Source organism: Stigmatopora argus, chromosome 8, assembly GCF_051989625.1.
Source record: "Stigmatopora argus isolate UIUO_Sarg chromosome 8, RoL_Sarg_1.0, whole genome shotgun sequence".
In the NCBI taxonomy this organism is placed as follows: Eukaryota; Metazoa; Chordata; class Actinopteri; order Syngnathiformes; family Syngnathidae; genus Stigmatopora; species Stigmatopora argus.
The window spans coordinates 3,559,270-3,573,675 of NC_135394.1; the positions used below are offsets into that span (position 1 = coordinate 3,559,270).

The window sequence follows — 14,406 nt, forward strand, 5'->3', positions numbered from 1 at the left end:
AGCAACGAAAGGAGTTGCTAACGTATAAATGCATTAAAGATGATATACCCTTGGTTAATAAGAACATGCAACAAAGAGGCTGGCCAAACAACCATTATTTGACATGTTTCCAAGATCAAAAGAGGCCTCTACAGTTACCAATTCACTTCACTTGGAATAAATACTTCACAATTTATTATGCACAGTTGAAATGTACATAGTGACCCTGAAAAAAAAGAATGTTTCAAAACACTGTGAACAATCTGGTTATAGTAACTAAAAATAATGAGCTCCAGTTATTTTTTCCATCTTCCATGATCAATTTCCTATTATTTTCAGAGCAACTCACAGTATGTTCCGATGGTGATCCAGCCCGCAACAGCTCATTTGTTGGGTAGTGGACTCGGACCCGCATCTTCATCTTCATACCAAAGTCTAGCAACTGTATCCAAGCCTGCTACCTCCAGATCTTCTCATTATTACATGCGAAGGGGGACTTGTGTGATCTTTTTAATTATTCGGCACTCATTTCTAGCTCCCCATTCAAAACGCAACAGGAGAATTGATTGCCTCAAAGTTCCATCTTTATAATCTCCCCTCAGACAATAAATTATCGAAATCCGGGGCAAGGTGGCACAAGAACAGGCAGATTTCTCTCACAGGAGAGCAGAACTGTATCTCGTCAGCGTGATTGAGTCCAACACTAAATAGGAATGCTCTTTCTCACTTACTGAAAGGGGAGGGGGAAAAATGTACACTTGTTATCTTGTGAACCCTCAAACATTCAAGATCGGGATCTCTTGAATGTCAGCGGCAGAAATGGAATTAACAAGAGGTCTTTTTATTGTCACAGAGGGTCATTAGGCTGCCAATCGGGGTAATTATGGAAATGATCTCCATGGCTCTTTGGAATGTTTTTCTGCTTCCATAAGGACTTGAAAGTGTTCAATCAGCTTCTCTCGTGGGAAAGTTCAGTCATAACTGCAAGTGTACCAGCAAAATCAAATTAAGCAAAGACATTTCATTAGTATTTATGGCCCTGAGGCATTTGTAAAAGTGTGGAGCTGTGGAGTAATGGGGGAGTGTGGACAGGAGAATTATTACTTAATGACAAAGACCATACCTAGAAGACATACACATGATAATGAATAAGAGCCATTGATTGCATCTTTAAACAGGAATCTTGGGGGAATCTAAATTATTGATGCTTGTGTGCCTGACTTTGGACTTCCAGCATAGGCGTAAGGGCAGTCAACTTTTCAATTTCAGGGTTGCAAACATTTAAGTAAATTCAAAATATTTGTCAAATGTAAACAAATTGAAAACAACTTGGGCACGTGCAAAGATAAAAAGGTTCTTAATGTAATCATTTATATCAGATGCACATAATTATGACTTTTGTTTCCAAAAAGAGTAAAATTATAAAGATCCTTTCAACACATGCCCAACCAATCTAAATGTTTACGTCAATTAAAGTACTTTTCTCAGTTTTGCCTTTTACTTTTTGATTGATCAAGAATTGATAGCTCGCCACCCAATGTAACATTTATACCACAACTTCCTGATTAGCAATATTAATAACTAACAAAATAATTTTGTTTTTTTTAATTGTTAGCTCGCAGATTAGAAACTATTTGACCAAATGGACATTTTAAATGCTTAAATAAAAATTTTACCACAGAAAAAGAAAAAAAAATCAAGCAATGTATTCCAAATTACTTAGTGATAATTCAAACTGTAATTATTAAAGTTTGTGATTGGACGTAAGGCTGGGTTCATTTTTGAATGAATGTCAGGAATGGATATAAAAAGACCACTTTAATCTGAAATGTGTTGTTCCTGTTCAAAAAGATTTGTGAAGATTTCACTGAAATGAAAGGTACATGATCTTTTTTTTTCAATTCTAAAAATGTTTCTTATAATAACAGGTGATATCTACATGTTAACCACTTTTCTCTTTGTACATTTAATATTCACGAGAGGAAACTAGGGGAAATAAGATAGCCGTGTGCCGTAAACTGTTATACCTGAATGGAATCACTAGGTCTGTTCAGTCCACTTAACCTCCCTTAATTGACAATTTAAAGGTGCAATCCTTAATTTGCATCATGACATTGATTAGTGTGTGGGATGTGCATTTTCCTGCTTTGATAACACAGGGGCTCACTTCAGAGAGCCAATAAGAGGGGCAGTGACAAACAAAATATGTTTTTTAGATGAAGTCCACAATTTGTCTGTATATACAAAGCCTTTTGTGCACATCTATATAAGAGGGTGCTATTTAAAACACAATTATGTTTATTAACAATATATACAACTCTATAAATCCAAATTTGAACCATATTATATGTTAATTCTACTAATCTCTTAGAGGACTGAGCTCTAAGAAAGGTAAGGAGTCCCCCTAACTTGCATGTTGTGAAGAGATTATGTGCATGACTTTGATTATTAACATAGTTGCATGCATATGGTAAATTACTGTAATGTTAAATGTATATGCATCAATAAGCGAACGGATGTTGAATGCAAGGATCACATTGAATCCATATAAAAATGACTACTACTACTACTGACGTTGCACCAAAATATTCCTTTAGATCACTTCATTTTAGCCATTACTTAAAATAATAATAGTAATAATTATTTTTCTTATTTTTTTTATGTTTATTTATTTATTTGTATTCATAATGAAGTGCAAATCCTCGAGTTTACCTCAAATTGTGGGACTTTTTGTTGAATTTGTGCTCCTGGACTGCTGGGCAAATTAGCACTTTTATTCTCTCAATGACTCAATTTTCAACCGACTTGCATGTGTTTTGACACGGTGCTGAAATAGAAAGCGAATTTGCACTATTTACCACCGGAATCAATTCCACAGCACGCTCGTCGTGTCATCTTTATCTGAATGACAAAACGCCTACAAACTGGGGGACTTTGCACGTACTTAACAAGTACACATTAATGGTAATCTGGCTGCATTTAGTTGAAGGTGTCATTTTCCCACCACTGCTTGAGTGTTTAATGCGGTTTCTCGATTATTCTACTTCGTTTTGGGCATTTTTTTAGGAGTGAAATGTATTAATATTATTATAATTTGCATAAAATTCAATGAATATATATTGCGCGCTATTAAAAATTATAACATGAATCCATGCGATGCCTGACTTCCTGCTCTCAAAATTTCAAATTAATATACCTATGTAATGCATAGTTTAATATTTCATAGCCCGTACCGTGTCAGTCTTTTAAATGCCTGCACGCTTCAAATCCGCTACCTGCTGACATCTAACGGACAAAAACGGGCCTGATAAAAATGCATGTGTGTGGAGAATTCACGGAAATATTGTGATCGTTGGATTATTGTGCTGATCCACCGGAAAATGCTGATTAAAATGTTATTTAGAATCTTTTGAAATGCACACCCACGCTTATTTGTTCACGGGGACGACTAAAAAATGAGCTCCAATATTTTGTTTGACAGGCTGATAGAGCGAGAACTGCTGAAAATGAGGATATTTTCATAAAATAAAGCGCCACAAAGGCAGAGGGTTCATGCCATTTTCCCTGAAGCATTTAAATAACCAATAGGGTAGAATATAATAATTTACCTTCAAAATCATTTACATTTTTGTCTCATTATGTATCTCTATTCTGAAATGTTTCAACACCATTTTAAAGATAAACTGAACTACAAGCAATTTCTGACCCCGAATCACATGTTTCTCAAAAACAAAATGTGGAAATTATATGAATTTAATGAGTCACATGAAAAAAATACAAAATTCAGAGGTCAAAAAAATCTTTATTTTTGCAGTGCAAGTATTTTCATGAAGGGAAAAAATGAAAAAGGTTCAGAATTTTGGCTGAGAATACAGCTTTGCAAAGGGCGTGAAATCATATTATAATAGTTGATTTTCCCCACTTTGCACAGCTCAAAGACGTTTTTGAAGCATCGTCAATGTCATGGTAAGTGAAACCTATACAGAAAATAATGATGTAATATTTTTGTATTAAAAATAGTGTTAGACCACGATGCAAGTTGATCCTCAATCCATATTTTACTACAGTATTGTGCCGTTTATTATATATATATATATATATATATATATATATATATATATATATATATATATATATATATATATATATATATATATATATATATATTATTTATTTTTTTACAAGTGACCCTGACCTTTGATCCCCACCAAAGTGGAATTGTGTATGTGAAAGAGAAAGAGAGAGAGGGGAAAAACCCACCCTTGTCACAAATTAGCAAAGCATCACCTTATTATGATCACAATTATTAATTAGGAGACCTTGCCGTGGGGTGATCACGTGATGTTTCCTTTCTATCACCTGTCCTCCAATACTACAACACACACGAAGATACACACGCACACGATTTATCTTGTTATACTAAAAGGTTCGGTCGCGCTAAGCCGTGCGTGTGTGCTTACACGTACATTTCATTAACAAACTGCAGTGGTGTAAGGGCGGATTTATGAGGCTTCAAAAGATCACAAGAAGGACGCCTGTGCTTCAAGCGGGCTATATAAGACACTTTTCACACACCACTGCCGCAGATCATTATTTAAATAAAAAATAAAATAAAAAAGATGTATAAAGAAATGCACCTGCACTTGTCTACACAATAGCTGCAATTAAGAGAGTGTGAAATAATAAATACGGGGCATGTTCAAATATATGCAATTTATATATAAATAATAATCTGCAAGTCCAAAGATGTGTCATGGTTGTTTTCTTTAAATGAGTCCTAAGTAGTCCGTATTGACGGCCTCTTAGATCACAAAGGTCGGGCAAAGATCAACACCAGAAAGAAGACACGTGTTTCCCTCATCTGACCCCGATGAGCGTTAATGGTAGGGTTTCATTATTTCATTATCTCCGTTTATTATTCATAGATGACACAAGACTGAGGCTATGCTTTCATGCCGTGGAGATGAAATAAAATGAGAAAAAGGAAAGGCAAAATAAAAACAAATCTGTGTAGGAAAATACAGAATAGTATTTTATTCCGATAATATAACAATAATATGTTTTTTAAATGCTTTAATCGAGGTTTATTGTCGATTAAACAAATATATTCGTTAATTGGCAATACAACTGGTAATTTCCATATCTTTCTGTTTTTAAATGCGTTTTTGCACTATTATTTCACTATTGATAATTTCATGAACCACAAAACTTCTTTCAGCTTTGAGGAAAAAAAGACTTTAATCGCATGCATGCTGATTCAAATGAAACAATGCAATGCATTAAATGATTAATACTGATCTCTTTAAAGGTTTGCAGTAAAGCAAGTGTGTTTTTCGCCTCCATGTTCTCTTGCAGCTCACCTTCATGTGTCTGAATGATGGTCTCTTTGCATTCCCCCGCTGGTGCATTTCCTACTGTTTTCAAATGTAAAAACATGCAATGATCGGAGTCGTTAACACCTCTTCCAAACTCCTAAGGAAATTCGTTATTCTCTCCATTCATTGCTGCTGCTCAATATTCTTCCCACCCCCGGCTAATCCTGCGAGAATAAATAGACTCGAATTGACGTTTTGCATTTACAACCCGTCTGGGGGAGAGCAAAACTTCAGGTATGACGCATTCCATTTAAACTGCAAATAAAATATTTGTGCATTAATAATTCCAATTTAAAAGACATAGAGAAATGAATCAATCATCCAACCTGAAGTGTGGTCGATTGCATTCAGCAGCTTTGGTGAAATTTGCAAAGTTAATCGGCAATTGTTTCACGCGCTCGCGTTAATGCGCGTCGGATCGTTCAATCAGGCGGAGCAATTTTCTCTCTCTCTCGCTCCCTTTCTCTCCCCCTTTCTCTCTCTCTCCTCCTCTTCCTTGTTTTCCTCCCGTTTGCGTTAAATGGTCTATGACGGGCGAGCCCAGAAACGAGCGGAAAGCAGGACTGCTTTGTTGACAAATCCATGAAACAACTCCAGTTTGCATGGTTTAACAGCGGGTTGCGGGGAAGAAGAAGCAAAGGGGGGGCGGTGATGTCGTCACCCAACCACGTGGTAAGACCCTCATCATATACTGGGCTTGGTGGAGGTTGAGGTGGCGGCGGCAGGCGGTGGGGGGTAATTTATCAGTGAGTCCCTTTTAAAAGCTGCGACCTTTAAAAGCATGTGACATCAAGTGTGGCTCCCGGACGGGACAAAAAGTGCGCAAGTAAGACGGAAGGACGGACGGACGGACGCGTCAAGGCACGAGTCGCCTCACTTCCACGCAACTTGCTGGGCTTTGAAAGAAGTTTCTCTTTCTCCTTCTTTGGACAGAGAGACATCCGAGCTCTTGACAGGGGCCGGCGCAAAGTCAACAGACGCGGTTCTGACCTACCCATCACACCATCGCTTGTTTTGGCTCCAAGACATTTTTTTCTTTCTTTCTTTCTTTCTTCCTTCCTTTTTTTGGGAAAAGAACTCTAAGTAAGCCGTGAGATGACCCTATCTGGAGGCAGCGAAAGAGCCAGCGACATGTCGGGCCAGACGGTGCTCACGGCGGAGGACGTGGACATTGACGTGGTGGGCGAGGGGGACGATGACTGCATGGAGCGGGATAGTGACTGCGACAGTCCCGGGGTGGGCATCCTGCACGATCTCCGGGACGAGGAGGACATCGAGGTGGATAAAGACGACATGAGATCCGGGGGATGGAGTCCGTGCTGCGAGAGTTCCGGGGAAGGGGACGCCGGCACGGGGAAGGGGGACGAGCAGAGCGCCGCGCCGGGTGGTCCACTCCAGAAACCCAAAAACAGTCTGGTGAAGCCGCCTTATTCGTACATCGCGCTCATCACCATGTCCATCCTCCAAAGTCCGCAGAAGAAGCTCACCCTGAGCGGCATTTGCGAATTCATCAGCAGCCGCTTCCCTTACTACCGGGAGAAGTTCCCAGCCTGGCAAAACTCCATCCGCCACAATTTGTCGCTCAACGACTGCTTCGTCAAGATCCCCCGGGAGCCCGGCAACCCCGGCAAGGGCAACTACTGGACCCTCGACCCGGCTTCGGAGGACATGTTCGACAACGGCAGCTTCCTCAGGAGGAGGAAAAGGTTCAAACGAGTTCAACCGGACGTGCTCAGGGACCAGACTGCTCTGATGATGCAAAGTTTCGGGGCGTACGGTCTCGGTGGTCCCTACGGGAGGCACTACGGCATCCACCCGGCCGCGTATTCGCACCCGGCGGCGGCTTTGCAATACCCCTACATGCCCCCCATGGGGCCCTTGCTGCCCCCCGGCGTTCCTTTACTGCCGTCGGCCGAGTTGAACCGCAAAGTCTTCAACTCCCAGCTCAGCCCCGGCTTGCAACTTCAGCTCAACAGTCTGAGCACGGCGTCCATGATCAAGTCCGAGCCCTCCAGCAGACCCTCCTTCAGCATAGAGAACATCATCGGAGTGTCCAGCTCGTCGGCGTCCACCGCCGGCTCGGCTCAGGCCTTCTTGCGGCCTCCGGTGACTGTTCAGTCGGCCCTGCTAAGCGCGCAGTCCCTCTCGCTCAGCCGGACCACCGCAGCAATCGCCCCCATCCTCAGCGTACCTTCCAGTATTCTTTCCGGACACGTTTTACCATCCGCCACGGCCAAATGGCCATCACAGTGACTTTTATCTCGAATACAAAACATATTTTTTATATTGATACACTATTACAGCAAGGGGGCGTGTAATAGGTAGCACTGGACGATGTGTAATATATGTAAAGAATCTTCACAAGCAGAGAAACGTTTAAAAAAGGAAATATTTCTGTACAGGTAATATTTGTAAATATTTGTTTTTAACGAATATTTTTTTTGTTTTTCTGTCGTTTTTTTGTTTGATTACCATTAGAGATGTGTGATCATTAGTTTACATTTTTTTTGTACTGGAAGCAGGATGTGGTTAATTTGCTTCCTTTTTCCTATGAGACACAAAAAGCTCTGAAATAGAATGTTTATTATAGGGGGGTTGGGGGGTCCAGTATATGTAATTCAACGTAGGTATATTGTGTTGTACACTGGCTTTATTTGTAAATAAATCAGATAAATAATTCAATACAATTTATCCATTTCCCTTATTAATTTTTTTATATTCACTGCGGACATTCCAATAGTGAAAATACTGATATATTAAAATGCTGGACCAAAGTATTTTTCACGTTATCATTTTATGTATCATACGATATGTAAAATTACACAGTTTTAATTATATTATATAAAACGACGACGAGCAAATTTATAAGGCGGAATATTTATATTTGCGGCCGATTTGACCTCATGATTTTTCATTCTATAGTGAAAACGTACGCGTTTTAAATATGACGCATGCCAGTCTAATTGGTTTAGATTCATAAACCTGCAATGGAAGATAAAATATATTTGCCACTCAAAACCATGCAATCATAAAACAGTCGCAAAAGAGAATTTACTTATACAAATAATCTATGTATAACAGAAAGTATTTATTTTACGCAATACAATACACCATTTTTGCATCTACAAAATAAATTAATAAATTGTAAGACTTCCTTCTGACAATTTAAAACCTACACACCTGCATCAGTAATATATCAAACATCTCCAGTTGGAAACAAAACAGAATAAACATTGAGTTAAGTTATTACATTTGGACTGAGATCGGACGGGAGACCTTATAATATTACATCACTGCTGGTGTCGTTTTACAGGATTCGGTGGCTCGTCTTCGTCAAAGATCACAGTTTCAACAGTTTCGCAGTTGTGTCTGGCTAATCACTTTTACACAAACAGCAAATGGTGCGTGTTCGTGCGCGCGCCTGCGCGCGCGGCCCTGGTTTGCGCTTGTGTGCGCTCTATATATATCCGATCCCCATGGGAAAGAGAAAGGAGCCTCACACTCAGTGCTTTAGTTCACAGTCAGACACCGAAGAAGGTGAAGATTATGCAAAAGCCTTCTGTAATTACACACATTTCATAGTATTAGTATTAACTAAAATAAAAAAAATGCAAACAATTATATACAATTGTAATGGGGTTTTAAAAAAACATAATAGAAGTGATATTGAAATGATTAAAAAAAATAATGTCATATTTTGCAGTCGAAGTTGCACGTGTTGTAATAGGATTGGACGCATTTTAGTCATTTAAAAAAAAGGTATTTGTTTAGAATGAAATTTCGATGGGAAATGAGACCTTGCTGGAAACACAAACGTGCACATACAGTTAACAAGGTTGCTCTGTCAGTGGTGTTTTCATCTCCACTTCATTTTCGTCATCCGAGGTGAGAGCAAATCCGGTTTCGAGTGACTGAAGTCGTTAGAGCATTTTCACGGGCGTGCAATGTTTCACTCTTTCAGATGTTGCAGCCGAGATGAAGAAACACCACTCGTGCCACTAGGGCATGTTACCGATTTGACACTAGAACTAAATGTTTCATCATAATTTCGTACAAGTTGATTTACCCAAATTGTCCAATCTATAGAAATATAATAGGTAATTTGCTCATTAAAAATATTTTTTATATTTTTTTATATTTCATGGGAGCAACCTATAAAATTCACTAAAATTCACAAATTTCTGACAGGGTGAACATGGATGTAAATCAATTAGTCCACTCCATATTAAGCTATATGTGAGCTGCACAGATCATATATATATATATATATATATATATATATATATATATATATATATATATATATATATATATATATATATATATATATATATATATATATATATATATATATATATATATATATACACACACATAAATATTCAACTCTCCTGATAACATAGTGCAGCAACTGTTTGTTCTACAATACCAAGAGGGCAAAGTTTATATTGTCTAGTTACTCAGCATTCCACATCATGCTATTTACAAATATCTCACAATTTCACAGTTTTAAATGTCTTAAAAATTGGCTCAAAATGAAACAAAAATGTTTTATGTTCAAATGGAATTAGGCCAAGCTATTTACCAATAGAATGAATGTCTGTTTGTTTTTGTAAATCAAGTCAACTGACCAATAATTAGGACAAATATATAGCCTGGGATGAAGCAGACAAGAGAGTAAACGGCAAGTAGGAAAAAATAACACAAAATTACACTGCTCTCAAGCAAATTTATATGCTAAACACTGTTGAACTTATTCAGAATATTATAACACAGTCACAAACACAATTCCTTCATCCTTCCATAGGGATGTGGGCATATCGAAGCTTGTGCCAGCTGGCTGTGGGTAAAAGGGAGGGTACAGATAGACGTAAATACTCATATTCACACCGATATGAGCAATTAGAGTCTACAATTAAAATAACATGCTCCTGGACTGTGGGAAAGTCCATGTTGGTATGACAGCCTCTGCACTATGTGAGAGATATGTTAACCACCTGTCCATTGCTCTGCCAAAACAATTCAATTTATTTACGTCACATTACAGCATCATAGTTTGAGTGAGGGGAACATGCAAAGGATGTTATGGTAAAACAATTACTAATTGTGATTAGAATAAGAATTAGTAGAAATTTGTCACTGGGCTGACATAAAAGAAAAAGGCACATGACCTTTAAAATGACCTTTTTTTGTAGCTATCTAGGGGAACTTAGTATAATTGTGTCATTCAAAATCAAAAGGGTTCTCGTTGAGTGTATCAAATCTGAAAAGCAATTAACTGCATTGGAAACCATAACTTGGCTGTTTGAATAAATGTGAGAATGAATGGTTGTTGTATTCATGTGTCAGTCTTGGGATTGAATGGTTATCAGCCAAGGCTTTGACCTCTACTCACACTAAAACAGCTGAGATGGACTCCAGCTTTCCCTGGTCATCAGCATGATGAGTAGTGGAGAGAATTAACTTCTGGTAGACATAAGTTGAGAAACAATACTGATTTGACCTATAATCTAACCTACATTTTAGCGTTGTTTTTCTTTTTAAATACAGATAATGATTTTATAACGATTTTAACTATGCGGCCCGGTGATGAGTGGAAAGCGTGTAGGACTCACAATTCTGGGGTCGAGGGTTCAATCTCAGGCTGGTCCTCACTGTGTGGAGTTTCCATGTTCTCCCCGGGCTTGTGTGGGATTCCTCTGGGTACGCCGGTTTTCTCCCACATCCTAAATACATGCATAGTAGGCTCTAAATTGCTTATAGGTGTGCGCGTGAGCATGAACGGTTCTCCACCTATCTGTGCCCTGCGATTGGCTGGCCACCGATTCAGGGTGTCCATAGTTGGCTGGGATAGGCTCAGTAAAATGTATATCTACTTTCAAAAAATCCAAGTTACGAAGTCGCGGGGGGTGTTGGAGCCTATGCCAGCTAACTATAGGCACCAGTCGGGGGGCACTCTGAATAGGAGGCCAGCCACTCACACTCACACCTAGGGATAATTTAGAATGTTCAACCAGTTTAGCATGCATATTTTTGGGATGTGGGAGGATACCGGAGTACCAGGAGAAAATCCACGCGAGCCCGGGGAGAACATGCAAACTCAACACAGTGAGGAGCCACCTGGCATTGAACCTTAGACCCTAGAACTGTGAGGCCCACGCGCTAACCACTCGGCTACTACGCCACCTGAAAGATTACACGTGAACATTAAATATTTAAATTTGATCAGGTGCGCCATATATTAATGAAAATCCGGCGGAATGCAGAGGCAAGCAAAAATGACCAAATAATGTTTTGAACAGGGACATTCTGGCCATTTAAGACACAATTAGTCTTGGAAAATTATTAAAATTACAAGAACGGTAATGACAAATAATACAAATAAATGAATAATAATGCAAATGTATCTTTAAATATTAATTGAATGCACTAATAAACTATTCATTAATTAACAAAACAAATATTTAAAACATGAAATTCCTGGAAACCATCTGTACCAAGAAAATGAATTGTGTGTAGTAATTTATTCCAACATTAAATTCCACAACACACTGCCACTGGAAAAGTCCTCCACAATAACCAGGTCATCTTCTACACCACAAGCAATAGCCTTCTTGAGAAAGGAGACCAAAGACAGTAAATGTAGGCACAGCAGTTACTGAATATTTAAAAAGGCATCAAGATGAAGCAATAAATGACAAAGTAAAGCTGATGTGGCCATCATTAATAACTAATGACTATCGGTGAGTTATTGGCTGCTGGCTTTGTAATGAAAGTGTCATTGCAAATCAGCAGTTGTCCAAGGTTATTATTATTTATACATAATTGATGCCAGAACCACAAGGAACATGTCTACCTAACACCTTAGGACCAAAGACGGTGGTGTCAACAGAAGAAAAGGTCACTGAGGAGAATATACCTGTGAGGTGAAATTTAGGCGGTAGGGACGCCTTATTAATCCCACTTCTGTATACAGACTATCAAAAACTACAGGCTATGCATGATATTGCCATGTTCCATCACTGAAAACCATTAACATTTTCTGCAACCCTAAATCCAATGAACTTGGGACATTAAAAAACAACAATAACAGAATACAATAATTTTGAAATTTTGTTCGATTTATATTTATTTGAAAGCACTACAAGGCCTTAATATTTAATGTTGATAACATGATTGCTTTTAGAAAATAATCATAAACTAATTTTATGCCCACAAAACGTCCCAAAAGCCCAAGAACAAGGTAATTTTTACCACTGTGTTATATCACCAATCACCAGTAATTATTGAAGCTTTGTGTGTATATTTGTATCAATTTTTGCATGATATACAGTTTCATTTGTTCACCAGCTAGGTTTTGTAATTTTCATAGTTTATTTTATAATCTGCCATAGATTTTCAATGGGAGACCAAGCTGGAGTCAGACCTGTTCAGACTTTCAGGTGTAGAGGGCCAAGTTTAGTTCCTGGACTAAATAGCTATGCTGTTGTAAAACGTGCAGAATGTGATTTGGCATTGTCTTGCTGAAATAAGCAAGGCTGTCCATGCAAATGACATTGCTTAGAGGGCATCATATGTTTCTCTAAAACTTGTTTGTACCTATCATCATAACAGTGTTTAAATTACCCATGCAACTGGGACTACAACCTAACCCAGACTATGTGATTTTTGGGTCTTTTCCAAAAATCTCAGTGTTAGATGATATGACATTACATCATGATGTCATTGCGTGTCTTGGAACAGGTGATTTGTGACACTACAAGACCAGAGCATGCCTGATCATCAACACAACTGAGTGTCCTAATATACAGTCAACATGTAAGTGTCATGCTGGTGGTGAGAAATCAAAGTGAGAGAGCACGTGTAAAAGAGAAATCACATGCCGCTCAGGAAGTGACTCTATTGGTCAATATTCATAAAAAAAATAGTCAGAACAGGTAGGACATGTCTCACTATGCAGCACGACAAGCATAATTTCTGACACATCAAACCTCCTGCCACAAGATGCCAGATCAAGAGTGGGTGGATTTTTCGCTCTACATAAAGTGTGGTAAACACCATTTAGAAATACTAGAAGCCCCATCCTTGCTTGTAAAGGACTGAGTTATTTAGAAAAGCTCCTTTTTCTTACCCAATCATGGAACCCAGCTATTCCCAGTTATCCTGTTCACCAATGGGATGTTCTAAATAGGTGTTTGATGAGCATTCCTCCACATTCTCAGTCTTATTTGCCACCTATCCCAGATGTTTTGTTGCTGCTGTGAAGGTCATGTTAATTATTATTTGCGAAAAACAAGAATGTTTTTGAACATTAAATATAATGTCTTCATATTGTATTCAATAAAATTAAGGCTGAACTTTCATTCATTTTCTGAACCGCTTTATCCTCACTAGGGTCGCGGGGGGTGCTAGAGCCTATCCCAGCTGACTTCGGGCCAGAGGTGGGGGGACACCCTGAATCGGTGGCCAGCCGATCGCAGGGCACGAGGACACAGACAACCCTCCACTCTCACCCTCATGTTATTGATAATCAATCATATTAATCCATTGGTGTACATCTAAATTTGCTAATCTCCCCCAATAACTCTGAACTGAGATTACACTCTGAGTGTGGGCTGCCTGTATCTAGTTTGTGACTGCACTTCAATCAGGAAAATGCTTTGGAATGTTGGAGGGAGCCAGCGTAGTCACTGAAGACCTCAAGATTTACTTGCAAAACACAGAAATGTTGGAGCCAGCATTTGTATCTCCAACATTCAGAACGTCTAAATAAATGGAGTTAACTTCTTCTTCAGCAACTTAAACTACTAATTGTTGGATGCTAGAGAAATATCTATCATGCACCAATAAGACTTTTAATAACAAAATACATATTGTTTCAGCACTGTTGAGGACAAGCGCTGGAGAAAATGAATAGATGAAGATTGCTTCAGCTATTGTGAGGTGGCAGGACGGGTTATATTGAATATCCGATTTTCTTATTGTACGCGAACGTCTCGTTTGTTTTGACGTCGGCTCGTTGACCAATGGAAACGTACAATGAAGTCTCCAC

General features: G+C 38.7%; 1 protein-coding gene across 1 annotated transcript; it reads left to right on the plus strand.

Moving 5' to 3' along the window:
* Window positions 1–2,226: 2,226 nt before the first annotated feature.
* On the plus strand, window positions 2,227–7,989 carry foxd3 (forkhead box D3). The gene is made up of 3 exons (XM_077607549.1): window positions 2,227–2,370; window positions 3,911–3,945; window positions 6,288–7,989. Exon 3 carries the CDS (start codon window positions 6,450–6,452, stop codon window positions 7,605–7,607), a length of 1,158 nt encoding a protein of 385 aa, XP_077463675.1. The 5' UTR covers window positions 2,227–2,370; window positions 3,911–3,945; window positions 6,288–6,449; the 3' UTR covers window positions 7,608–7,989.
* Window positions 7,990–14,406: the final 6,417 nt, after the last annotated feature.

Excerpts from the sequence above, each read along its gene's own strand:
- foxd3 (XM_077607549.1), top strand. The coding sequence starts at position 6,450 with ATGACCCTATCTGGAGGCAGCGAAAGAGCCAGCGACATGTCGGGCCAG.